At 37.4% G+C, this 26,374-nt stretch overlaps 2 protein-coding genes across 6 annotated transcripts; one reads left to right on the forward strand and one right to left on the reverse strand.

Moving 5' to 3' along the window:
* The first annotated feature begins 565 nt into the window (after window positions 1-565).
* Window positions 566-4,124, forward strand: LOC149015160 (amino acid permease 6-like). Its single transcript, XM_089156194.1, has 7 exons — window positions 566-843; window positions 948-1,181; window positions 1,272-1,365; window positions 1,457-1,674; window positions 1,793-1,938; window positions 3,294-3,521; window positions 3,607-4,124. Exons 1-7 carry the CDS (start codon window positions 729-731, stop codon window positions 4,030-4,032), a joined length of 1,461 nt encoding a protein of 486 aa, XP_089012320.1. The 5' UTR covers window positions 566-728; the 3' UTR covers window positions 4,033-4,124.
* Window positions 4,125-11,256: 7,132 nt separating this feature from the next.
* Window positions 11,257-24,285, reverse strand: LOC149015161 (RNA-binding KH domain-containing protein RCF3-like). 5 transcript variants are annotated; one of them, XM_089155153.1, is made up of 9 exons: window positions 24,091-24,285; window positions 14,863-15,606; window positions 14,065-14,532; window positions 13,497-13,751; window positions 12,795-13,145; window positions 12,402-12,481; window positions 12,186-12,297; window positions 11,954-12,114; window positions 11,257-11,596 (listed from the first exon to the last, which is right to left on the reverse strand). In XM_089155153.1, the coding sequence occupies exons 2-8, from the start codon at window positions 15,571-15,573 to the stop codon at window positions 11,971-11,973; spliced, it is 2,121 nt and encodes a 706-aa protein (XP_089011279.1). In that variant the 5' UTR covers window positions 15,574-15,606; window positions 24,091-24,285; the 3' UTR covers window positions 11,257-11,596; window positions 11,954-11,970. The 5 variants fall into 5 exon arrangements, with proteins under 5 accessions (XP_089011279.1, XP_089011278.1, XP_089011275.1 ...); XM_089155152.1 differs by having other exon boundaries at window positions 11,257-11,720; XM_089155149.1 differs by having other exon boundaries at window positions 11,257-11,761.
* Window positions 24,286-26,374: the final 2,089 nt, after the last annotated feature.

Below are 26,374 nucleotides of genomic sequence, written 5' to 3' on the forward strand. Positions count from 1 at the left end.
ACGAGTCAAGACTCAAGCATAGGGATTTATAGTTCAAGGGTATTCTTGATTTATGAAAGTTTAGCTTGTTTATATCGTTACATAACTATGGTTTACTAACAATAGTAGGCAAGAAGTGCCAATGATATATTTTTTTAATAAATTGGGTAATTCATATGGATTTAAAGGAATAACTTATGGGGTAGCATTAATTTTAGGGAGTAACTAAGACAGCACTGAAAATTTCACTTTTACAAAAGAATCTATAACATAGAAAGTACGAACACGATTTAGATATTTTCCCTTTTTTGGATAACAATTCTAGAGAAACTGTGGATTGGAAATAGGCCAAACTGTCAACACGACGGTGACACAGGGCTTTCCGTGACAAAGATGACAATGGAAACATGGCCTAGTCTGGGTTGGAAGGAAATGTGCTCGGTTAAGTTACAAGAATAATGGTATTTTTGGTCAATGAGAATACTGTGGGTCCCACCAACTTACCATATCTCTCCTCTCACCGAATTGATTGGCTCGGAGAGAGGATTCAGTGCATTGTTTCGGTTTCGGTCGAAGTACCCCATGGCACCTTTCCTGGCTCCTTAAATTGTTTCCGTTTCTCTCCATTCTCTTCATAGGTAGTGATTTCTGGAACTCCAGTTTCATTTATCTCCTTTATATATAGGTTCACTCTTTCAGTACTCCACACAGAAGATTTAGCATCAGCTAGAAGAAAAGAGGAGAAAAAGATGGCTAAAGAATTGCAGATGAAGAATGCTTTGTATATGGAACATGCTTCTCAGGAAGTAATGGAGAATGGGTTCGGAAAGAACCTCGATGATGATGGCCGCGAGAAACGAACTGGTATTTCAATTCTCATATATCGAACTCTCTCTCCCCTGTTTTGTAATACATCTAACTTAATTCTGAAACTGATTCTGGGTTTTCTTTGAATCTTTGAAATGAAGGGACAATGCTCACTGCAAGTGCTCATATAATCACTGCTGTGATTGGTTCTGGTGTTCTCTCGCTAGCCTGGGCTATAGCTCAGTTGGGTTGGATAGCTGGTCCTGCTGTTCTCATGGTGTTTTCTGTTATCACCTGGTACACTTCAACTCTGCTTGCCGACTGTTACAGATCTCCTGACCCTGTCAACGGGAAGAGAAACTATACTTACACAGATGTCGTAAGGTCCAATTTGGGTAAGAAATTAATCTTTCATCTTTTATCTTCTCCTTCTTTAGGGAAAACAAAACCAGTTCTTAGATTTGTTTCTGGGTTTTTGCTTGCAGGGGGAATGAAATTTAAGCTCTGTGCATTAGCTCAATATGCGAACCTTGTGGGAGTAACAATTGGGTATACCATCACTGCATCGATCAGTATGGTGTGAGTATTAATTCATCAAAACCCACCTATAATTTAAATGCTTAACTGGGTCATTACTAATTTCTGTTTCACTTCGATTGATGATGAACAGGGCAGTGAAAAGATCAAATTGTTTCCACAAGAACGGACATGAAGTGCATTGCTCCATATCAAACTACCCATTCATGATCATATTTGCATGTATACAGATCATCCTGTCCCAGATACCCAATTTCGACAAGCTTTCATGGCTTTCAATCGTGGCTGCTGTTATGTCCTTTACTTATGCTACGATCGGCGTTGGTTTATCCCTTGTCAAAGTTATTTCAGGTTAGATTTCCCAGAACCCAGAACCCAGAACCCAGAACCCAGAACCCAGAACAGAGAAAATCATGACCATAGTGACCTGTAAATGAAAATTCATTCTGTGTGGTTCAATCTGGTGCAGATAAAGGACGTCATGTTAGTGATTCGTTAACTGGTGTTGCTGTTGGGATAGATGTGACTGGTGAAGAGAAGATATGGAGGACATTTCAGGCCCTGGGAAATATTGCATTTGCCTACGCTTATTCCACTGTTCTGATCGAGATACAGGCAAGCAAAACTCATGACCATTATCTCTTTTATCTTCTTGTGTCTTAACTTAGAATCCTGCAAAATCCAAGAAAACCCAGAAAAATCCAAAACGCTCGTCTGAAAGTTTGACATTGTGTCTATCATTTATTATCATTATTATTTTTGGTAAATGTTTTATTTACAATTTACTAATTGACGTGGCCTTATTGGATTTTAAGACTTTTATATGATTCTCTAACACTTTTATCTGAATTCTCCTACAAATCTTATCATTCAATTTGGTAAAATTAAATCAAGATTTTCCATTATAAGCTGTTCACATTTAATTCAATAAATTTGATGGAAAGATTTATTTATATAGCCCTTTAGTTACATTTATGCCAGGTACCTATCTTTAATTATTAATAAAATAAATTAAAGTGAAACTTTATGTGGATCTCATCTTTATTGTGGGGTAGAAAAGTGTGAAGAAAATATAGACCTTATCCTCATAGATAGAGAATCTAGATTCGAATTTCAAGGGGTTGAGAAATGTGAAGAGATTCTATTATACACAAGCAGCATTCCCATTTCCTTATTCTTCTCTGTTGGGAGCATGATCCATGTCCACTGGATAGAGATGTCATTTCACAATGGAGGAGTGTGATATCTATAATCATGTGGTAATTTTTAAGGAAATAAAATAAAATAAAATATAAAGGAATTAGTAAAAGCAGAAAATCATATCTGCCTCAAGATTATGAGCATACAAGAACCATCCAATTGAGAGAGGTGGGACCTCTGCAACCGACACACAAACCTTCAGGAAGGTTTTCAGTCCATCCAAAATGTTGGATAATCATCGGACAAGTAGAATCCACTTGTTTATTTATGTTTGAGGTTCTTATATAGAAAAACAAAAGAGAATGGAAAAATCAATAACCGAAGAGAGAGAGAGAGGATATGAAGATGTAAGCCCCTTCCTTCCCTAGACCACTCTTTTAGAGATTCCTCTAAAGAAGTTTCTCCAAAAGGCAGGTATTAATTTTATTCCATTCTCTTTATGGTTGTTTAAATTAAGTATTCACTTTTTTCGGTGTTCAGAGGTGGACTCGTAAATATATGATAGAAAAATGTGAAGTAAGTTGATCCCCGATCTGTATATTTGGAAACGAAAATGTCGGGTTGAATCGTGTTCTATTAATTTTGACTTCAACACCATTTCATGACCTTGGTTGTCTGCCTAAGGTTAAAAACTCAATCTTGACCTAACCACAAAACAATAGAACAATGAACAATTCTTAATTCTTAATTCTATATTATGATACATGAACAGGCACTTTGAAATTTTTTGTATTAGTAATGTAAGTTTCCATGAATGTTGTTGGTTGCAGGATACACTAAAATCAAGTCCTCCAGAGAACCAAGTGATGAAGAAGTCTTCACTCATGGGAGTCTCAACTACCACCTTCTTCTATATGCTATGTGGCTGCCTTGGTTATGCTGCATTCGGAAACAATGCACCTGGGAATTTTCTAACTGGGTTTGGCTTCTACGAACCCTTCTGGCTCATTGACTTTGCAAACATTTGCATTGCCATCCATCTTATTGGAGCATACCAGGTACCTCACAACCACATCATATCAATCTCAAACAAGCTCCATGGTTCTAAGTTTCTAACTAGTGTTAATTACCAATGGTACTCAGGTGTTCTGTCAACCCATATTCGGATTCATCGAAAAAAAGAGCACCTCGCAGTGGCCAGACAATAGATTCATAGTGAATGAACATGCTGTTAACATTCCCTTTTGTGGAACATATTACTTCAGTTTCTTCAGATTGGTATGGAGGACAGCATACGTGATAGTGACTGCTATTCTAGCCATGATCTTCCCCTTCTTCAATGACTTCTTGGGTCTCATAGGAGCTGCATCCTTCTGGCCACTTACAGTTTACTTCCCCATTGAGATGCACATTAAACAGGCTAAATTACCAAAGTTCTCTTCAAGGTGGACAATGCTCAAAATCTTGAGCTGGGTGTGCTTGATCATATCACTTGTTGCAGCTGCTGGATCTGTTCAGGGTCTTATTGTCAGTCTCAGGGCATACAAGCCATTCAAGGTCGAAAATTGACAACTCTGTTTATGTATCTATTTGTACTTGGTTAATGTTAAGATCTTTTTATCCTCAAATAAAAAGATTCTCGTCAAGTAATTATAGCAGAAGTGAAATGGTTCTGAGCCAATTGGGTAGTTACTTCAGTACCCTCTCTCTCTCTCTCTCTCTCTCTCTCTCTCTCTCTCTCTCTCTCTCATATCCTGTAACCTTATTCTCTAGAGTCTTATTTCTTGAAAGTTCGAAATCAGAACAATGATACAGGTTAACAATGCCATATTAGATTCTCTTTACCGGTGCACATACCAATATCTTTTTTGCCCAAATCACATACCAATATTTAACAATAGATAGATATATATATCCCTAAAAGTTTCTTTCATTTTTAGTAGACATACTGAAGAGACCTCAAATTTTAAATCAACCGTTGGATCAAATACCTGACCTACAAAATGAGAGTATCTTATTTTATTTACAGTGAATGTTGTACAGTAATAGTTGTTTACGTGAGTCTAAACAACCCATAATTTCCACTGTGACGCAGAGTTAGCAGGCATAATATGGATTGCTAAAATGAACTCAGAAACACACCAAACGACTTCTTGTTAAAGGTATCCAATTGGGCAGTTAACGCATACGCAGAGCAATTACAATTTATTAATAAAATAATCCCTCAAAGGGTTGGGGAGTGGAGTAGCCTCCAAAACTTGGAATTTTGAATTGAGCAAGAAGAAGCCACTTTGGTTCCCAGCCCAGGGGGCGGTCGACCGGTCTTGGTGGGTTTGGACCAACCGCCCCTATATAGGTGGTGTGCATGCTTTTGATCCAATTGATGTCTAATTCAATCTACATCTTTTATAGGGTTTGTGTAGCTTGTTAGCACTTTGAATTATGGATTTCTTGGATTCATGGAGATCATTTTGTCGATTGACAGGTGACAAATACATCATCATGTATTTGTCTCGTATTCTACTTCATTATATTATAATCATGGTTTGTACTCTTATGATTTACTTGGTAGGACTATTCATGCATTTTATTGGTTTATGTTCTTCATTATTCATTCATTTCAAATATGATTGCTTATGTAACGTGTTGAGAATTAAGTGTTAATGCATTAAATGTATATCAACTCGGGGTTGTGGGTTTGCCTGTTGCCCCTAGTGCATTTGCATTCACTTAGATAACTATGTACATTTTTTATTGGTGTCTAGATGCATTGGTTAGTTTACCCTTTATGCATGCTACTACCCATTCGGCATGAGTACTGAAGCTGAGTGACCCGTGATAGCAGTGGTTGGAGCTTGTGGATGTCCAACAAAAGTAACCATTTTGTGATGAGACACGTGCCCATTGTTATTGTAACACCTACCCATCCAGATCCGGTCATACTTGAATGCTTGTGAGGGTGACATACTACAAGATCTAGGTTGACGGCCAAATCCATAACACCACACGATATACTATAATTAAAGAGCAAGAAAAGATTAAAGATTGTTTAGTTATTCATAATTTAAATTCAAAATCACGGTTCCGAGTTAGTCTAGTAAAATCAAGTATCAGAGTTTAAGAAATGATTGTTTAAAAGCGGAAGTCCGCTTTCTCAAGAGGCTTGAAAGATTAAGTAGCGCCCTCATCTATCGGCTGGATGAGAAGGATGTAACACATAGATACAAGGGCAACTACTATGTCATAAGATATCCTCAGTGTCTTAGAATGACCGGATGTTGTAGGCACAGTCCAAACAGGCACACAACTCGCCATGTAGCTCCGTGTCCTCTGTCGTGGGTCCCTTGTAGGATTCAAACGTGGTGGACTCTCCAGGAAAACGAGGTCTTCATAACCTGCAATGAGATCTAAAAAAAACATATACATAAAAATAATGAGTTTAGTAGAACTCAATGAAGTCAACATAACCATATATCATGTATTCGTCACACATTTTCATAAACAATCCGTATATAATATATATGTAATGAGATGAGTGAGTGAATATGTATGCAATATGCTCTTAACTTTAACAATGTGGGTCTTTATGGTAGACACGCATTAAGTTATACACAAGCCTCCTCTGGGTGGTACCACCACTCTCCCTCATGACACTCAAGCACGTCTTTGGATTCTCTACAGTAGTTGGGTCAAGTCACATCAACCATGGCTGAGGATTATGTCATTTCTCTCTCACATCACCATTGGTCAAAGAACTGACGTATTCAGGGATAACCCTAGGCCAAATGCAAAGTCATAAAGTATCGTACTACATGTGGTTTGGATATCTCCCCTCATGCCTAGTGCCCTTTTGATTTGATATCCTTCTCCACCTAAGAATGTTATCCATAAATGGAGGCATCTGTTGGATCCCCATTCCTTAACCCTATGTTCATCCACGTATGTTGGGGTGGATGCCTTTCATGTCTCCTCACGACACTCAAGCCGGTCTTTTGGAAGCCCATGAGCCCAATCCTATCATATGTAACTCTAGCATCTCATGATGACAGTGGGCCTGCTTGATGCACACTTGACCCAACCACTGCTATCACGGGTCACCAAGCTTTAATACCCCTACGAAAAGGGTAGTAGTACTCAAGGGTTCACTAGCCAACACCTTTAGACAGTTATTGGATTGTGTTTCTAAGTTTAAGTGAATATGAGGTCACTAGGATAATAGGCGAACCCACAACTAGCCAATAAACAAGTATAGGTGGACATTTTCCTACCATTCAATCCACACATACACATCATTTGCGCAAAGTCACATGCAGTTTATAATAGATACAAGACATCAATGTAAACAAAGATTTAAACAACACAAATAAATCATATAAGATATGATGATATTTTTCTTCACTTGTCAAAGATAATAACAATCTCCAAAGTCCAATGAATTCCACAAAAGAGAGTGCAAGTGGCCCAAATAACCCTACAAACATGAAAAATAAATGAGCAACAATCGAAAATTGACCGGGGATCAAAGGGGGCAAAACACACACCAAGACTAGGAGGCAGTTAATTGAGCCTCCCAGGGTTGGTCGACTGCCCACCCTAGGGCTGGGATCAATTTGGTCGATTTCGACTCTGTTTTGAAATCAACTCAAAATGGGGCTTTGGGGTCTTTAATAGAACTATAATAGGGTCCCCAAAATACCCTTCAATCATCCCAATTAGTTCCCAAATGAAAAACCCAATTTAGGCTCTCCATGTCTACCCACAAACGTCTTAGAGTGGTCAAAAAATGTTTCAAATACAAAGGATTGCATGAACCAATGTTCAATGGGGGTTGTGAGACATTAATGGAGGTAGAAAAAGAGCATTACTCAACGACAACCACCACCACAACATAGCATTCATTGTTTATAGATGCCTTCAAAAGTGAGAGGAAATAAGGGTTTCATGAATGCCTTGCCTTTACACACGTTTATCGCAATGATTCGTGCTCCGATGCTTCACCACATGCAAGGAATCAACCAAACTCCAAGGTTTTCTCCACTCCCAAGCTCTCATCCCCACTCTAACATAAAAAATAAAAAAATAAATAAAAAAAAAGCTTTATGAGGTTGGAGAGTTATAAAATAGGGTTTTAAACCCAAAATCCAAAAACTGGGCAGGGGCGGTCGATCCAGGCGTGCAACCGCCCCCAATCGACCTGCTGTTTTTCTCTTTCGTGTGAATGTTGACTTCGACGGGCTTTGGGGGGGGGGGGTAGAAAGGTCTTATCAAGGCTTGATCAATGGTATAGTTTACCATAAAATTTGAGTACCCTAGCATTAGTTTCCGAGCATGCAAAAACCTCGTTTTTATGCCTTTCGGAATGACTCTCTTTCCTCTTGAACTCCATGAAAGTTATCGGGTCTTCATCGTGGTCATCTACCTCCATAGATTCGTTTGTTGAACACCTAGGCTCAACTCATATGGTCGAGTTTTCGCCTACTTGCATTACGAGTTTGCGGTCCTGAAACCAATAGGTTAATGGATTAGGATTTTAGGGTATTTCACAATTATCATGTCTCGGGAAGGTTACATATGTTGAGTGTTAGGGCTCATGGGCATCCAACAGAGGTAACCCTTTCGTGAGAAGACACTAGAGTGTCCGTCGAAGCATATGTGAACAACCATAGGATTGTGGATCCAATAGAGGGCTGGTTCGTGAGGAATGTGTAGGTGGGAACGATATGTGAACCAACAGGGCACTAGGCATGAGGGAAGATATTCGAATCACATGTAGTATGAAACGTAAATGACTTTGCATTAGGCTAGGCTTATTCCTGACACGTGCCAATACTCATTGTCAATGGTGTGGTGAGAAACTGGTGACCAAATCGCTATGTGATGTGACTGAACCCCTTTACTGAAGGATTCCAACAGAGATAACCATTCCGAAAGGGATCAGAGAAACGAGATTTTCCCAAAAGAGGTTGGTGTTACGACTTGATGCGTGTCAGCCATAGAGACTAGCACTTGGAAGAGTATAAGAGCATACTTACATGTATATACATCACCTCATTTCATTTACGATTATATATATATTAAATATTATATGCATTTGTTGAATGCATGATATGTGACTTTGTTGACCTCACTAAGTTCTATAGAACTCATTCCTTGAAAATATATATTTTTTTAGATTTAATTGTAAGTCATGAAGACGTCATTTACTTGAGAGTTCATAGCCCACGTTGTCCTATAACGAATTAGGAGAGGACACTGAGGCACATGAAGAGTTGTGGCCTCGCTCGGATTGCCCCTATGATGACCGACCATTATGAGGCCTTCGAAAAATTATATGGAGATGTTGTTGACTTGATTTCTATCATGTATACTCAATATCGTTTTGTTAGGCAAATGCCATTAAATATTAAACTTTTCTTAATAACTTTGAGACTTCCATTGTTTAACATTAATTCTGTTTATCATTTTGGGATGACTGCAATAACATTGATATATGTGATACCTTTTAATTCCTTTATTCTTTAGATTATACTTTTGTGTAATGTGTGGTTATAGATTGATTGTAAACCTAGATCTTGGTGGTGGATCACAACCACGAGTATTTAGGTAAGTCTAATATCGATTGGGTGGGGTGTGATAGAAGATGAGATAAAAAATACGTTGCAACCCTCATCGGCAGAGGATCCCAACTTGAGTTTTGTTCAGTAAGAATACCCAAATAAAGTTAAATTATTTCCAAAATAGCTGCATGCGTTCCCTTCCATAACACCGACACCAAAAAGCTGTGGTGTATGGATTTCTTCTTCGTCAAACTCTTCGTTCTCATCTCAATTTCGTTGATTCACAAGCTCGATCTTAACTGATATTCTTCAGTTTAAGGGATATAACCAGATATTCAAATCACTTCTTGTCTTGAGCAATGATCAGGATGTTGAAATGATCTCATTGCTTGCACTTCTGGCTGGCTTTTTGAAACCGAAAGGGATTTCTTCTCCCAGAGTCGCAATTCAAATTGACAATCAGAAAATGCAGTTTAGTGGATAAAGTCTTCTTCGCTTAAGGAAAATAAAGGTCCTGTGTCTTTGAATTCTGGGTCTTCTATTATTTTAGTCTTTGGTAAATAAGGACAAGTAACCTTTTTACAACAAAATTCCTGTATTTGATATTTTTAATTATCTCCCTTCTAAATGTTCAAATTTCATTAGTACCATCCCATTAAACAAGCTGCAACCATGGCGTTAGAAGCCATACGTGATGGCCTTCTACTTGCTATTTCACTGGGGTCCGTGACCTGCAAGTGAACTCAGATTTTCAACCTGCGGTGCAGCCTTTATTAGGTGCAAATTCTTCTTTTATGCAAAGGTTTAATTTTGAAGATTCTTTATCTGGTTTCAAACTTTAGGTTTTTCATCTTTCTATTACACTCCCAGGTCTAGCAATACTCTCGCTGATTTCTCAGCCAAGGGTGCTAAGACATTTAAGTTAGTTCATCAATGGTGGGGCGTTCCACCATCTTTCATTCCTTCTCCCTCTTTGATCTCTTCAGGTACATTGCCTTTGGATCATTTTATCTAATGAAATACTTTCTTTGTTGACCAAAAAGCATTAAACAAGTTGCTTGTCCTTTTCATTTTCAATTTCTCTTTTCTGGGTTTTTTTTTGGAGGGTGGGTGGGGGGAATGTTGGGGCCTTGAAAGTCCAATAAATAATTCATGGCCCCTAACTGAAAATTAAATTCTCTAACCCAACTAAAACGGGAAGGCCAGATCTGCTAATAAGATGATTTGACAGTGGCTTTGAAAATCCATTTAGCAGATTTAGCCTTTGAATTCCCTATGGATTAGGAGCCTTTCTTACCACCGTTCCAATAGTTTAATTTTGACTCGATTCGAACAGTCAAATTTTGACGTTGCAATACAACCCGCCCCACCCACACACAAGAATGTTTAAAACTTACAGCTACTGTTTCGAGTGTTAATGGCTTGGCGCAGTCCACAAGCAGCCTACCTGCCCTGCCAGCCTGAAGATTTGTGGTTGTCTACAGTGTGTCCTAGTGAGTCGAAGTCTTTTGCTTCTTTATTGCTTAGCCATTTGAGTCTAGAAGAGTCTCCACAACCATCAAGGAGAGTTCTACCATGAAAGATAAAGACCAGAACTACATCAGAATGCCGAGGAGTTCCCCCAACTGATTAATATAAACAGGAGTGTTCCTTCCTTGAAAAACCTATTAATGCAAATCTGATATCCTGCATTGATCTGTGATCAATTTTTGGTCATCTCAGATCCAAGGCTGCACCCTGTTTGGATGTTCGGTCTACTACTAACATGGAGATGTACCTAGGAGTAAAACATTACCAGACAGGCATCTGCAAATGCTAAATGAACTCTAAACATTTCTCAGTTATCCAACAATTTTTCAGAATCCAGCCCCAATCTATTGGAGCAGTTTTGCTACAGAGACAAACGATTTTGAAGTGGATGGCTACATTAATCAGTCTTGTGAAGGGTGTCAACGTGGAATGTTGAAGGACAAAACCCATAGCCCGTTGTGTTGTTTATAATTGAACTAAACCCTAACTTCAGAATGTTTATACTGATGGGCTGTTGAAGAATATTCATGACCTACTCAAATATGCTCCTCCTGTAACTAATTTTTACTCATGGATTCTTGATGAATATTATTTATGTTAGTAAAAGAAAGACATGATTCCTCCTGTAAGAAACAAAAATTTTCAGGTAGAAATCACCAAAAGCACCACCGTTTGCATCAACTACCTATCACTGACAAGAATAAAGTACACAAAAAAGAACAATTCTACAAGCAAATAGATTTGACAAATCTTCACGAAACTGCTCAAAATGTGGAGTCATGGCAGCCAACAATACTTTGCAGGAAAGTAACCCTTAAACAAGCAATGAAATACACTATCTGGTACTTGGCTGCTTTGTTTCTGATGTATAATTATATAAAACTATGGCACACAGAAATTTGATATGTTTCAGGTAAAAAAGGTCTCAGAAGTTCATCATCATGGTATAGAAGTAACTTCTCTCAGAGAAAACAATACTTCATGCAGACACATAAAGCATTTTTCCCTTTCCTTGATCTATGGGAAATGGAAGTACGATTATGACCCTACAAAACCATTCAATGAAACCAATGGGGCAATACATTCAATCAAATATCTGGTGACTGGTGGATCTGCAAAGTTTGAAGTCTGTCCCTATTAAGTGCCACTCAGTTTCGTATTGTCTCAAAACTGCAAAATTAGATTATTGCATTCTTCAATCTTCTTGGTCTCTGCTGAGGTGTCAAGTTTCAAAAAGCAAAGATGGAGTACTATATATTAGAACTATTCCTCTAATTGTAAGCAATCAGTTACGAAATTAGTTATAATAGTTAGAGACAAAAAATAAACATCCTGGGCTCTAAGTTGGTGAATAAACTGGACTATAGATTGTAGCATGAAATATGAAAAACCAAGAACATTACCCAAATGCTGAGGAACCTCAAGGAGAATCCGCTCCACTCATTACAAATGCTTGAAGAAGACTTTGTGCAGCATTAGTCTGGTCGGGGGCTCCGGAAATTATAATTACAGTCTCTGTTTCTCCAGGTCGGGGTTCAGTGATGGTAATTTTTGCTCCAGATATCTGAAATAATGCCAGTCAGTATGGCTACACCAAAGAAATTAAAGCATGATCACCAAATAAAAGGATGAAACCTGTCGAATTTGTTTTAGACAGCCTCCATTCTCTCCATAAATTGAAGGAACAAGAGACCGAGGTACAACAACTTCCACAGTGGTGTTTGTGATAACTGCTGGTTGGCTTCCACTACAGAGACAGATAAAGATACCATATTGTGTCAAGCAAAACAATTTAGTAAACTAGTATGTAACCAAAAAAAGAATAATTGATAAGAGCTAAGATGCACAAACCCTCCAAAAGCCCCAGTTCTTCTTGGGGGGCCTCCTGGGTACTCCGGAATGCCCATATGACCACCACCCTCAGCTAGTACCTACAAGCCAACAAGCGCGAAGTTGTAACATAAAACAGTCGCAGATTCATGATCAAAAGACAGTAAAGACATGGTATTCCAACCAACAATTATCTAGATGATCCATTCGTCTTCTATGTGCAATGGAGGGCAAGAAAAAAAGGGCTCCAACAATTATCTAGATGATCCATTTGTCTTCTATGTGCAATGGAGGGAGAGGAAAAAAGGGCTCCCAATAAGAAAACATATAGCAAACTTTGGTTTATAATAATGGCATCACAAAATAACCTCAAAAAAAATTATTGCCACTACTAACAGTAAAGAAGCATCATACCTGAGGTCCCCATGGTGCTGAAGAAGGTAATCTTTCAGAACTATGAGAGGGGATGCCTGGTCTATGAATACCATGACCAAATGCAGATCGCTCATCATGTGGATGCATTCCGCCATGAGGCAGGCCACCAGCAGGTTCATACTTGTGAAATGATGGGCCCAAATTTGGAAACATTCTGGGAGGGGAGAGCTCCCTCCTTCCCAGATATGGAGAGAATGAAGGTACTTGATCTGGAAAGCCACCATGTGGAGGATGGTTGATGGAAGGGAAAGTATCACGAAAGAGATGATGTTTCAGCCTACTAGTTATCTGCAAAAGAGCCTCTTCAACTGCCTCTATTTCCCCAGTTATCTGTCAGAAAATTGAACCAATATTAGAAAGGTGGGCAGTAGGTTTAAATTCTCATATGAAACAAATTAATTGGTAAGTATTGAGAAGACAGAGAGACCCAAGGCATGCATTACAAGAAAACGTTCGCACATATTCACATGCTCAAACGCATTGATGTATAACTTTCTCTAGGTCAACAATGAAAACAGTAAAACTCAAATAAGCTTACAACTTGCAATTTATAAAAAGAGAGGGACTTTTTTTCCATTTGTGGTGGGGTGGGGAGCTTATGTAGGCATCCTAAAAGCATAGATAATTGGTATGCACGACTTTTTCATACTTGAATGCACAAAAAAATTTAGCAAGATGTACCTGAACTACTTCATCATTTTCCAAAGCACATTTGGGAACCTGTTCCTTCCCTATTACACGAATCTGTGCTCCAGATGACTTCCTCATTTCAGCTATGATGGTACCACCCTTGCCAAGAAGGCAACCAATTTGATTTGAGGAAACAAGGAGCCGGGCTAAGACAGTTTTCTCCTTGCTATCAGGCACAGCCCTAGCTATCCTCGCCTGGATGCGCAGAACTGCATCTTGCGCAGGAGACAACCTTTCATCTGGAAACTACATCATCAGCCTACCTTGTCAGCAACAGAAGTAAAATAACTCCATCTAAAAGAAAAGTATAACAACACTAGACAATTAAGATATATTTTGGTGCTCAGTTCACAATAATTTACAGAAAAGCAGCACCAGTGTGCAGATTCTTGCACACACCCTCAAACATCCCACGCATTGAAGCAAACCCTTTAACCTCAATTATTGTCCCACTCTTTGACAACTAGTCACCCCTACCCCTCCGCCTATTGGTACAAAGCTGCACCCCATGCATCATAGGAAATACTACATTAACTTACTAGAATAGTTAAAAACATACCGCTGGACCAGATATCACGATGATCCTGTCATCCAAATCAGGAACTCCTTCAAGAATTTTAACATCGCAGCCAGTTTCAAGCTTAAGTGCCTTGATTATAGTTCCCCCTTTTCCTATGATACCCCCAACCTGATCATTGAGACACAATAACCGAAAGGTTAAGATTTCCTGCGGGGGTTTCATTCGACTTGGGATGAAATTTTCATGGAATTTAGGGATTGATGGCGGAAGATTTGAAGGATAGTCAATTGCATCATGCAGCCCAGCAGAATAAGGTCCTTGCGCAGGGAATCTATAGTTTGATGGAGGATATAATTCGGATTTAGGAAGAGGGCCACCAAATGGATAAGATGATGGACCAGTAGGCTTGCTTGCAAGAAATGAGTCACGATCACGAGGTGGGTTTTCTAAAAGTTGTTGAGAAACACATTGAAGAGCCTTCTTAACTGCATCTAATCCCCCTGTCAGCTGTAACAGAATATGGTGATCAACACAAAAGTAAAAGATTAGCCTTCAGTAAGATGAATATTACAAATACAGTAAATAATTTGTAAAGCTTTTAGAATAAGAAAATATTGTAACAAGTAACAACCAAATCGATTTTTTCTTTTGGAATATAAAAGAAGAGATCAAAATCTGGCAATGATTAATACACTCATGAAAATTCACAATCAGCAGAGTGCACTGGCAATTAAATTTGAAGATATTAGAAGTATTACAGACATATAAATCAGGTAAGACATCCAAGACGAAAAGAAGAAGAACAGAAATACCAACACTTCAACAATGATTTGTTACCTGAACTAGTTCATCAGCTGGTGATGCACATAGAGGAATTTTGTCTCTAGGAAGAATTCGGATCTGTGCTCCACTTTCCGCTGCCATTTGCTTGATTACACTCCCACCTTTCCCCAGAATGCAGCCAACTTGACTAGATAGCACAAGTAACCTGACAACGAAGGAGGAAACCTTCTTACTTTCTTCTTCATCTCCATCATTCTCATGTTCTCCTTCTACCATTCTTTCAAAAACAAGTAAGAGAGCCTTCTGCACAGATGAAGTTGTTTTTTCAGGTTGTATATCTTCGGCTGGAGAAGACTCCTTACTTTCATTGTTATCCTCATCTTCCTCATCTTCCTTGGCTTCATCACTATCTTCAGTGACATTATTAGCTTCACCATCTTTGCTTTGTTCACCGCTGGCCTCTGTCTCTTTATCAGACCCAGTAATAACAATTACTTGTTCATCACATCCAGGAACCATTTCTTCAACTCTGACCTTAGCACCAGTTTCTTGGCGTATCTGTGACACAATAGCACCACCTTTTCCAATCACACCTCCAGCTTTGGAAGCAGGGCAAAGAATACGGAAAACAATGTCACCAGGAGAGATTTTCAGCGGTTGGGACTGTGACCTAAAATTTCCAGATTTTTGCCATTTCCCCTTTCCATTGAACTCTGATGAGCTCCAATCATGAGGTCTTTTTGAAGGAGTCAATGCAAACGACATATTTGCAGATTATTCAGTCTACGTTAATGGTCCCTGCATACAAAGAAAATGTCAAATAATAGTGACAAGGATAAAGATGAAAATAAAATTAAAGAAACTACATAGCAAGTTTAAATTACAATCGAAGAAAATCAATGTCAACCTATACCACTAGAACACAATAATGGCATTACAAATCTATTTATAAATGATAAAATGATAAATCCTCCGTAGAATATAAGGATGGGTGGACTTTTTTGGATATTAACCGCTTATGTACCTGCTCTTATTAAGTAATATCATTTTATCTGTTTTATAAAAAAAAAATGACAAAAATGATGCAGCCCAGTCTTGGACCAACCCAAACACACTTGAATATCCAAATAGAGATGCACCAGGTTCAATTAAATTTTGGGTTTAATAGGATACCAAATTTATTTAGGTTTATTCAACATCAAGAAGGATCTCTAAATGGTCTTAACTGAACTGGAAAAAGCATGCGGCCAAGTCCTTAGAGAGTTAATCCAGCATGTTCTAGTGAAGAGAGAGAGAGAGAGAGAGAGAGAGAGAGAGTGAGAACGTGGTGAGTCTGGTAACAGCTCCGACCACAATTGGATTACATCAAGGGTCAGCCTTAAGCTGTATTAGTTCTTATCATAACAACCAGGCCAAGAGCATTCAAGAATCTTCAAGTTGTAAAGACAGCATACGACTTGTAATGTTGGTAAAACTATGATATATACTGATTACTGACGTTTTGTGAATTGAGTAAGTAGAGATGCTGCAAAAAGAAAAATTGAGTCCATAGTTCAAAAACTCAAGAGACTCGCAAGAGACTCGCAAGACATCTTACTTTTTTGGAGAAGGGAGACGAAACCACATGATGTGAGTCCACAAACTCAAATAACTCAGCCAAGATCTCCAACCAAACCATGCTTTAGAAAGCCCCTAACTTGACAGCTCAAGATCTTACCAAGAGCATTGAAGTTCTGCCTAGGAGAGACTTTTGGTTGCTGCAGGGGCACTTCACCTAGTTTTGGCAGAGTTGTTGTTGGATTCTTTGTCAGACCAACTGCACTATACCTCATTCCACCCATTTCCCAAGCTAAATCTATAAGAAGGTTTAACCTTTTGTTCCATAATCCTTTCTTTTTCCAAAAAAATTTGTTCATTTCTTGACAAATCCACCCATTTCCCAAGCTAAATCTATAAGAAGGTTAACCTTTTGTTCCAAAATCCTTTCTTTTTCCTTCTTTTTTTTTTTTTTTTTTTTTTTTTTTGTTTATTTCTTGAAGTATGTATGTGATCCAAATATATGTCTTAACTATGTCCAAATCTATTGATGTAATGATGTGCACAATATGGCACTTTAAGGTTTTACTTCAGCATCCAACTAGGGGATCCAAATTGGAACTCAATTATGAACTTTTTTTTTATTTCAAAAATTCGAGTGCACCACTGTATTCAATAAACCTTAAAAAAGGATAGAAGATAAAGAAAAACATTAAATAATGTAACATTTCCATGATCTATGACTTTTAAAAAGATTTACTCGATAAGAAGATAAAGTAAAGAAAGAGACCATATTTTCAATTTTTTGGTAAAATGAGTTATTATTCATCCAGTCAAAAGTATTGAAAAAAAAACATAAAATACCTACGTGCATTTGCGCGTGATACTGTACTAGTAATTCCTAAATATCCAACTAAACCTAAAAACTCAGGGAGCCAGTTCATCTTCACAACGATCATTTAATGTGTTTAACCTAGTCTAAGAAATTGCTCTCGCATCTGATAGAAGCATGGAATGAACTTATTAGAGTTGACCAGGGAGTGGTCCCAATCAATAACAAGTTCTGGGAGAGCTATTTGAGGTATGTCCACATTCAATGGAGACCTAGGGATGCCCCAAGAAAAAGAAGTGACATGATCCAGGTTCTCTCTTCTCCTTTCTTCCCAGATTTGAATTCTCTGTACAAAACCCTTTTCTTTCTTCTTCCCTGTTTCGTCTTTGATGTTCTTGGCTTTTCAGATCTAAAATTCTTTGTTCAAGAAAGAAAAAAAAAGGGAAGGAAAAAAATTTGAGGTTTCTTTGTTTTCATATCTGCAAACTTTGACCAGCAACATTTCTCTGTTTTTCCAAATTAACTTTGATTACCTCGAACAAGGCTGATTTCCTCTCCCGGGTGCAGTATCAGGTCAAATTGCTAAACAACAAGATCAAATTCATGAGATCCACACTTTTAGATGCCAATGAAAAACACCGAAATATAAAATAGGTGGAAGAATGGTTGAATCAGGATAGAGATGCTATTATGGATGCTGAGGAATTGACTTGTTCATCCATGGAGAGAAGCAATGGAACACAAACATCCCAATCAGGTGCATCTGCTACCCCAATCTATTGTGTAATCTTCACAAACTGGGGGGAAAAGAAGTGAAAAAACAATCAACAAAAAGATTGAGCAGCTTTTTAGGTGTGAGATCAACATTGGACCTTGCAACTTCAAAGGCAGGGCAAAATTCAAATGAACAAGCTGGACTGCCATAACCTTTTCATAGGAGAGATGAACAAGACCTCCCTTTTCACAGGAGATATTCTTCAAGTCATTGGGTTCTAAAGGGATGAGAAGCCTTGCAGCTCAAAGTTTGCAGATTGGAAAACAGAGAAATCTCAGATCTTTTTGTTTTTGAACAGAATATCTCAGATTTGGAAGTTCAAGAAAAAAAAAACGAAATAGGGAAGAAGAAACAAAAGGGTTTCGTACAGAGAAGTCAACTCTGGGAAGATAGAGAAGAGAGAGAGAGAGAGAGTGAAACTAAGGGAGTTTGTCAATCCAACCAGACAGAACTTCAAACTGCAAGAAAATTTTGAAACAGGATCATAATCACTAATCCACTGAATCCAAGCTACAGAAACTTACATCAAGAAAGCATCAATCATAAACAGATTCCCAAGAATGAATACAGCTAGTTGCAAGTCAAAGTTGGGCCTCAGGAAAGTATCTATAAGCAGAGATGGTTTGGTGGTCAACTACCTAGGGTTAGAGTTGCTAAGATAGCGAAACTCCCCAACCCCAAAACGTGAGGGAGATCAATAAAAAATATGAGGAGCTGCAATACAGCCAGAAACAGAGTAACTAACTACCTGTGGCTTGAAAGCAAGTAAAAGGAAGAAGGAATGGAAGAAGAAGAAGAAGATAACAAATAAAAGAGGACGACAGAAACTAATCTAAGATGTGAGAAATCATGCCGGGGGGGAGAGAGAGAGAGCGAACTAACAGCCAACAAGCTGCGCAGGCCATGACGACCAAGGTTTAAAGTATCATGTATCAAAACTCCGCCACTGTTTTGCTGTTGGCCCCAAGCCCGGGTAAAGGAGGAGGGTTGGTGCGTCAGGTTGGCAGCCGACACAAGAAAAAATATAGCCAAACTCTTTCATGGATTCGACCATATATAATAAACGTCATGTTAGGGCATCCCCAACAAAAAAAAGCAACATACCACACTATGGCCCGGGTGTAGTGATAAGTGGGCAAGAGTTAGCTAGGGCATCCCTTGTAAGCAACCCGTAGCATCGGCGTCCAGATGCGGTGACAAGTAATCAAGGGTTCCCGCGCCGTGGATGAGTGCAGGTAAAGAAGCTAGTCAAAAAACGTAGAATTAAATTGGCATCTTGGAACATAAGATCTTTAACAGGTAGGAGCTTAGAATTGATAGATGTTATGAGGAAAAGAAGGATTAATATTGCTTGCATTCAAGAGACTAGATGGAAGGGTAAAAAAGCTAAAGAGTTGGATGACTTTAAATTTTGTTATACTAGGAATAAAATTATTAAAAATGGAATAGGTATAATAGTGGATAAAAATTTTAAAATTATGTGGTGGATGTTAAAAGAGTGGGAAATAGGAATTATTGCTATCAAGCTTGTAATGGATAAAGAGTTCGTAAATATAGTTTGTGCATATGCACCTCAAGTAGGATTGGATGAAAGTCTAAAGCTAGAATTTTGAGAAAATATGGATGGATAAATGCAAGGAATTCATCAAGGAGAAAAATTATTCTACAAAGTGATCTAAATTGACATATTGGAAAATATCAAAGAGGCTATTAGAGTGTACATGGAGGATATGGTTTTGGAGAGAGGAATGAGGAATGGATCTCAATTTTAGATTTTGCTATTGCTTTTGATCTATCTATTGTAAATACTTACTTCAAAAAGAGAGAGGAACATTTAATTAGTTTCAAAAGTGGACATTATAGAAGCTAAATAGATTTCTTCCTAACTAAAAGGACTAATAGATTGTTGTGCAAGGATTGCAAGGTGATACCAAGGGAAAGCTTAATTGCAAAACATAGACTTGTGGTCTTGGATATGTGCCTAACCCCAAAACTCATAAAAGGTGCAAGGTTAACTATCCCAAGATAAGATGGTGAAACTTGAAAGGAGAGTGCTCGAAATTCTTCGCTAATGAAATAGTCAAACAAGGAAAGTGGGATTTTAAAGGGGATATTAATGTGGTGTAGAATGAGATGGCTATGTGTATCAAGAAGGTGGCTAAAGATGTCCTAGGTGAACCAAAAGGAAAGCTCCATTCTTATAGAAAGACTTGGTGGTGGGATAGTGAGGTTCAAGCTATCATTTTGAATAAGAAATTTAGTTTTAAGACATGGCAAAAAACAAACGATGTTGAGGATCTTCAAAGGTATAGGTTGGACTAGAAATTAAGCTAAGATAATTGCGGGAAAAGCATGGGAAAAGAAGCATGAAAATTTATACAATAAATTGCATCAAGGAAGGGGAAAATCTATTTATAAGATAACTAAGATGAGGGATAAGAAGAGTAGAGAGCTTGACCATGTTAGATGTTTAAAAATGGAAATGATAAAGGACTAGTATGTGATGAGGACATTAGGAAAAGATGAGAAATTTATTTCTCTAGTCTACTAAACGAGAATACTTCAAGCACCTATGATTCAGATGATTACATCATTCACCAAGGCACAAATTTTCGAACTTATATACGGAGAATTTTGATGTCCGAAGTAAAATAAAAAAAAAATTAAAAAACCACTAAAGATGAAACTTGACAAGACACAAGGTCCTGATGAAATCCCAATAGAAGTATGGAAGAGCTTAGGAACCCATGGATTAGTTTGGTTGGCTAATTTGTTTAATAAGATTATGAGCACAGGAAAAATGTCAAATAAATGGAGGAGAAGCATTGTGGTTCCAATTTACAAAAATAAAGGAGATATTCAAAGTTGTATAACTATATGGGCATTAAATTGATGAGTCATACTATGAAATTATAGGAGAGAGTAATTGAAACCCGTTTGAGACACTTATCTACAATTATGGAAAATCAGTTTGGGTTTATGCGGGAAGATCTACAAACAGAGGCTATTTACCTAATTAGGAGACTTATGGAATGTATAGAGAATGTAAGAAAGACCTTCATTTGGTATTTATTAACCTTAAAAAGCTTATGATAGAGTTCTTAAAGAGTTAATTTGGCAAGTACTAAAGAAAAGAAGTGTTGCAAGTAAATATATAGACATAGTTAAGGATATGTATGATGGTTCGGTGACAAGTATAAGAATAGTGGGGGACAAAGTAATGAATTATCAATTACAGTTGGGCTATTTCAAGGATCAACTTTAAGCCCATATCTATTTGCACTTGTAATGGATGAATTAACCAAAGACATTCATGATGAGGTCCCTTAGTTTATGCTTTTTTTGATGATAATATTGTGTTGATTGATAAGATTCAAGTGGGAATTATTACCAAATTAGAATCATGGAGAGCAGCTTTGAAATCAAGAGGCTTTAAACTAAGTAAAACGAAGATAGAATATCTAGTTTGTAACTTTAGTCATGATCGGACAGACGATGAGGTGATGATACTTGATGATAAGAAGATTCCTCGGAGTGATTGTTTTAAGTACCTAGGTTTAATAAAAAATAAAAGAGGTTATATAAACGATGATGTTTCCCAAATAATTAAAATAGGGTGGATGAAGTGGAAAGGTAATCCAGGGTCATATGTGATCAGCGTATTCCATTAAAGCTTAAAGGAAAATTTTATAGGATCGTTGTTCAACCAACTATGATGTACGGTGCAGAGTGTTGGACTATTAAAAAGAATCATATACATAAATTCAGTGTAGTAGAAATGATGATGCTAAGATGAATGAAGTGGCAAAACTAGGAAGGATAAGATAAGGAATGATCATATTAAAGTTGGTTTGAGAGTTGTTCCCATAAGTGATAAGCTTCAAGAAAGTCATTTGAGGTGGTATGACCACGTTCAACAGAGACCTATAAATGCCCCTGTATGGAGAAGTGATATAATCCAAATTGAAGGGACTAGAAGAGCTAAGGGTAGACCTAAAATAACCTTAAGAGAAGTGGTGAGAAAGAATATGCATAGCTTAGGCCTTGTATCTAGCATGGCCTCAAACAGAACTGATTAGAAGGCAATAATCCATGTAGTCAACCCCATTTAGTTGGGACAAGGCTTATTGTTGTTGTATAGGTTGGGTGATTTTAAGAGACGTTTCACTTTGTATTGTATCATATCATAGATACGTATTGATGGGTGTGGAATTGAATGGAAATTATCAAAGTATGCGAGGAAATGGTCCAATTTAACATAAAACAATAGATATCGCTAATAAATAATCATTCTATCATGCACCTATTACTTAAATATGTGTTACTCAAAACCACCAAAACGACATAACACCTCTTAAGATCAGATTTTATTCATGCTTATGAAAGATCTTGTTCTAAACAAACACATTCATTCAAGTTTAGTGACAAGTAATAGAAACCAAGATTGTAATAATGAACATTTCAGCTTTTTTTTTTTTCTTATAAAAAGAAAAAATACAAAAAATCATAGACAGAAAGACAATATAGTCATCCATCAGGTTCATGGCACATAGTAGTGTTTGTTGACTGGGCATATAGCTGGTTTTTTTTTCCTATTCACAACAGTAATAGAGTTTTTCAAGTAATTAGCCATCTTTTAGGGCTTCTTCCCTCCTTTTGCAACATTTAGTGACTAAATGACAACTTTTTGGTAAACAGATGGACAAACCTGTTTTAAAGAATAATTCCAAGTTCTGCCTCTGGAACCACATTACTCTTTGAAAGCCTAAATTCAAGACTCATGGAAACACTTCCCAAGTAATCAACAACAGTATCTAGTCCTAGTCCCCTGCAAATATGCTCCTTTATATTCTCACCACCCTATAGATGGATAAACCAATCAACTATTGGTCCGATTGGTTTTAGCTTGTAGTTGGTTTCTCTATTTGTCCATAATAATCAAATATCCCTTTGCTGTTGGTATCAAAAACCAGTACATTGAATATACCAATTGATGGACTAGAACAGGGAAAGAGAATCACAATAAAAACTCAAAAATAGATAAACATTAAAAGGAAGAATTCGGGTTGATCACACAGATTCTTGTAAATAACATTATAGCATGAACAAGTACTTAAAGACAGGAATTCTGTATAGTATTATAAAGAAAAAAATGGACCAATCTCTAACCATCAAACCACATTACTTAACCATGGAAGCCATTATATCTTAATTCCTAACCACACATGATACCGCAAACCACCATACTCGGGAAAAAAAAATTTACAACCAAAGTTTGGTGACAAAAGTCAGATTATTAAGACTAATAATGCATAGATATATGACTGCAATTTCAAGTTTCACCTGAAGATACGTTGGGAGGAAACACTAAAATTGGCTTCTGTCCTTAAACGCTGGAGATAGCTGTGGGAGCCTAGCAGGGAGAGTAGGCGGTAGGGTAGCAGGAGAAGGAAGAAAAAGCAGAAGGGAGTGGGTGCGAAGATAAAGAAGAGCAGAGGAGATGAGGAGGAGGAGGAGGAGGCCACTACAACTACTGTAGGAGCAGTCACCCAAACAGCAGCTGAAGAGGTCCCAAGTTCTGCCTTTGAAAATGCATTACTCTTTGAAAGCCTAAATTCAAAATTCGTGGAAGCAAGAGTAACTAGTGCCCTACAATATACTTGTTTGTACTCACCCACATATAACATGCTAAAATGTACATTCAAATACCTGATTATTGACTTCACTGACGAACTTGCGAATCAGCACAATCGAGAAAGATTAGCGAACAAACAGAGATCGTTCACTGCTTCAGTTGTTAAGAAAACCAAAAGAAAATGTATTCTTGAAAAGTCATTCGAAAGCACGAATGATTGAAGATTAAATCTTGCATTTTGAGGAAGTCACTCAAACATGATAGGATTTTCTAAGCTCACCTTAGATATCAAATAAATAGATAATAATTTGCTTAGCCAGCAGCAGGTCGTGTTAGGATTTCGGACGTAAAACAAACAAAAATCAAAATACAGGAAAATTAAGTAAACAAATCTAAACAGCCCTGTTCACTTACAGCATCTGCAAATTCCTAGTCACGCAGTGAAGAAACAAAAACCCTAGATTTTTCTCAAAGGTGCAATTTCTGAACTTAGATTATACTAACCTTGGGACAGAAAACGACACAGAGCGATTCTTGCAGCAAGTGAAGATCAGCCAGTGTAGGGTTTCCAAACGCTTCGCGACCACGAAAAACTTAAACAAAGCGCGACTCAAACAAGTACGAGGAGGAAGGAGAACTGGGCCTCCACGCTTACACTTAAGTTTGCTAGTCATATACGGCCGTTAGGGTGTTTCTCCGCGGACATAGATTTCACATATATAATATATTACAAGTTTACAACAAAGAATGAGGTTACCCACTTACCCCATCAAAGACAAGAGAGGATAAGAAACTAAAATAAATAAAAAAATAAAAAATAAAAAGAAATTTTCAGCTCTACCCCTGAGCTATTCAAATTTTCAATCAGACACCCTAAATGGGATAGGGATATATCAAAATCACCTTCGTTTGTTAAAAAATTGCAGTTAAGCGCTTAAGGGAGTTTGTCTGATGATGTTATATGCTAATTTTTCCACCCATGTGTTTTCAAAACCTTATAAAATATGTGGAATTTTGTGAAAAATCAAAAAGTAAAATCCACATTTAACATTTATCTACAAAATTCCTTCATTTTTTTCCTTCTTCCTCACTCCATTGCACATGAGCCTACATGTTTTTATCTTTTACCCCACTTCCGACTCATTTTTCTTTTCTCTCTGCCTTTTATAACTTCTTCTTCTTCTTCTAGTCGTAAGTCTTCACAAAGATACTCGTCAACGGATAGTGATTTTGAATTTATGATGTGGGGGTAACATTAAAAATGGATAAGTGGAAACTAACTGAGACTAACTGTGTTCGTAATAGGGAGTCTAACGAATAAATTGAATAACTTAGGAGATGACATTACATGGAGTGCGCCGAAAATTTTCCAAAAAAAGAGCAACCCCTGCTAATAGACACGTCGAAGTAATGCGATACATCCCAACTCATTTAAAATCATTAAAAGTAATAACATATTTGGCTTTCTCTCATCATTAAACAAAACAAAGCACTACAAACTAAGATGGGATTTTTGTTCGCGCCTAAGCATATATCCATCCACACAAGAGTTAGAACCCGACACGTGTCCATAAAGAAAATGAATGATTGAGATTTATTTGATCACTTTTTATTTTAAAAAATTTATAAATATTACAATTATCCACACCTGAGATTTTTCAAATTTACAAAATAAACCCACATTTCTCTCAACCAAACAAAACCCCAAAAAGGTGGGTGTAGCTCTATTGGCCGCGACATAAATGCGAACTTGATTTTCACTGTTGTTGGGGGTGGCAACTAGTAATAATATCCTCCAAACTGTAATTGTGGACAATGAAGCTGGTGTTCTCTAGGCATGTAGTATGAAGCTCCCTTGCATCCATGTGAGACCAAACTCAACCACAAAAATTTAAATGATCACAACTTGGTACCTTTTGGAATCGGTAGCTAGTATTTGTGATCACGCTTTAGGGTTTGTAGAATGTACCTTTGAACATCATGTCCGTAAGACAAATTCTTCGTGCAAATTTTTCTGATTGACTTTTTACAATCCACCCTAGAAATTCATTTTCATCCTCCCATCCTCTCCCCCTCTTGGCGGAGCTTTCTCTTCTTGCTCTACATGACTCCAATGGAAATAAAATATATATATTATTGATTGTTATCTGATCATTATTTCATTTGTTTTCCTAATAAAGTTACTTTCGTCCAAGAAATGACCAGTAACTAAGAAAATAAGAGGTTTAAGACTCAAAATTTCATTAGGGTGGAGGTTTCTCCCTAAGAATTAGTTGAGGTGCATGTAAACTAACCTTGTGGTATTTAATTTAATATATGATATTAGTTCCTATAGTTAAAAGTCTCCAATGTGTTTTACTTGTATTCTTGGCTCACTGTTGCTAACACACTCAACACACTGGTTGAGTGTCTGAGTGATGCATATTTAGTTGGGATTTGAAATCATTATCTTAGAAAGCCTTTTCAAATAAATGCATAAGTTTATATTCCACAATTGAGGCATTTGCATTGACCTTTTCTGTTTTTGTAGTAACACAAACTTTATTACCGGAACCACTGGTTGTCTTGATGGTCTTTGCATTGATCTTGAGTTTAATATCTTGAAGTCTTAAAAGCATAAAAAGGTTGATTTACTGTCAATATTTAGAATGCTGTGGACCTAATTACATGATTCTTATTAATAATAACCACAGAAGCTTTCTTCTATTTCTGGTTTTAATTTCATTCACTTCACTATAAATCTAACCAAACAGGACTTATTTTTGTCCCGTCGATCTCTGGAAAGTTA

The sequence above is a fragment of the Hakea prostrata genome, chromosome 5 (assembly GCF_041222555.1).
Source record: "Hakea prostrata isolate BN-2017 chromosome 5, UWA_Hpros_2, whole genome shotgun sequence".
Taxonomy (NCBI): domain Eukaryota; kingdom Viridiplantae; phylum Streptophyta; class Magnoliopsida; order Proteales; family Proteaceae; genus Hakea; species Hakea prostrata.

What these genes read in the sequence shown, in the direction of transcription:
- LOC149015161 (XM_089155153.1), bottom strand. Translation starts at nt 15,573, where the DNA reads ATGTCGTTTGCATTGACTCCTTCAAAAAGACCTCATGATTGGAGCTCA. An exon ending in CAGCTGATGAACTAGTTCAG is followed by an intron (nt 14,533 to 14,862) that starts GTAACAAATCAT and finishes ATTCTGTTACAG; the next exon opens with CTGACAGGGGGATTAGATGC. An exon ending in TCGTGATATCTGGTCCAGCG is followed by an intron (nt 13,752 to 14,064) that starts GTATGTTTTTAA and finishes CTGATGATGTAG; the next exon opens with TTTCCAGATGAAAGGTTGTC.
- LOC149015160 (XM_089156194.1), top strand. Translation starts at nt 729, where the DNA reads ATGGCTAAAGAATTGCAGATGAAGAATGCTTTGTATATGGAACATGCT. An exon ending in TGGCCGCGAGAAACGAACTG is followed by an intron (nt 844 to 947) that starts GTATTTCAATTC and finishes TTTGAAATGAAG; the next exon opens with GGACAATGCTCACTGCAAGT. An exon ending in CCTTGTCAAAGTTATTTCAG is followed by an intron (nt 1,675 to 1,792) that starts GTTAGATTTCCC and finishes AATCTGGTGCAG; the next exon opens with ATAAAGGACGTCATGTTAGT.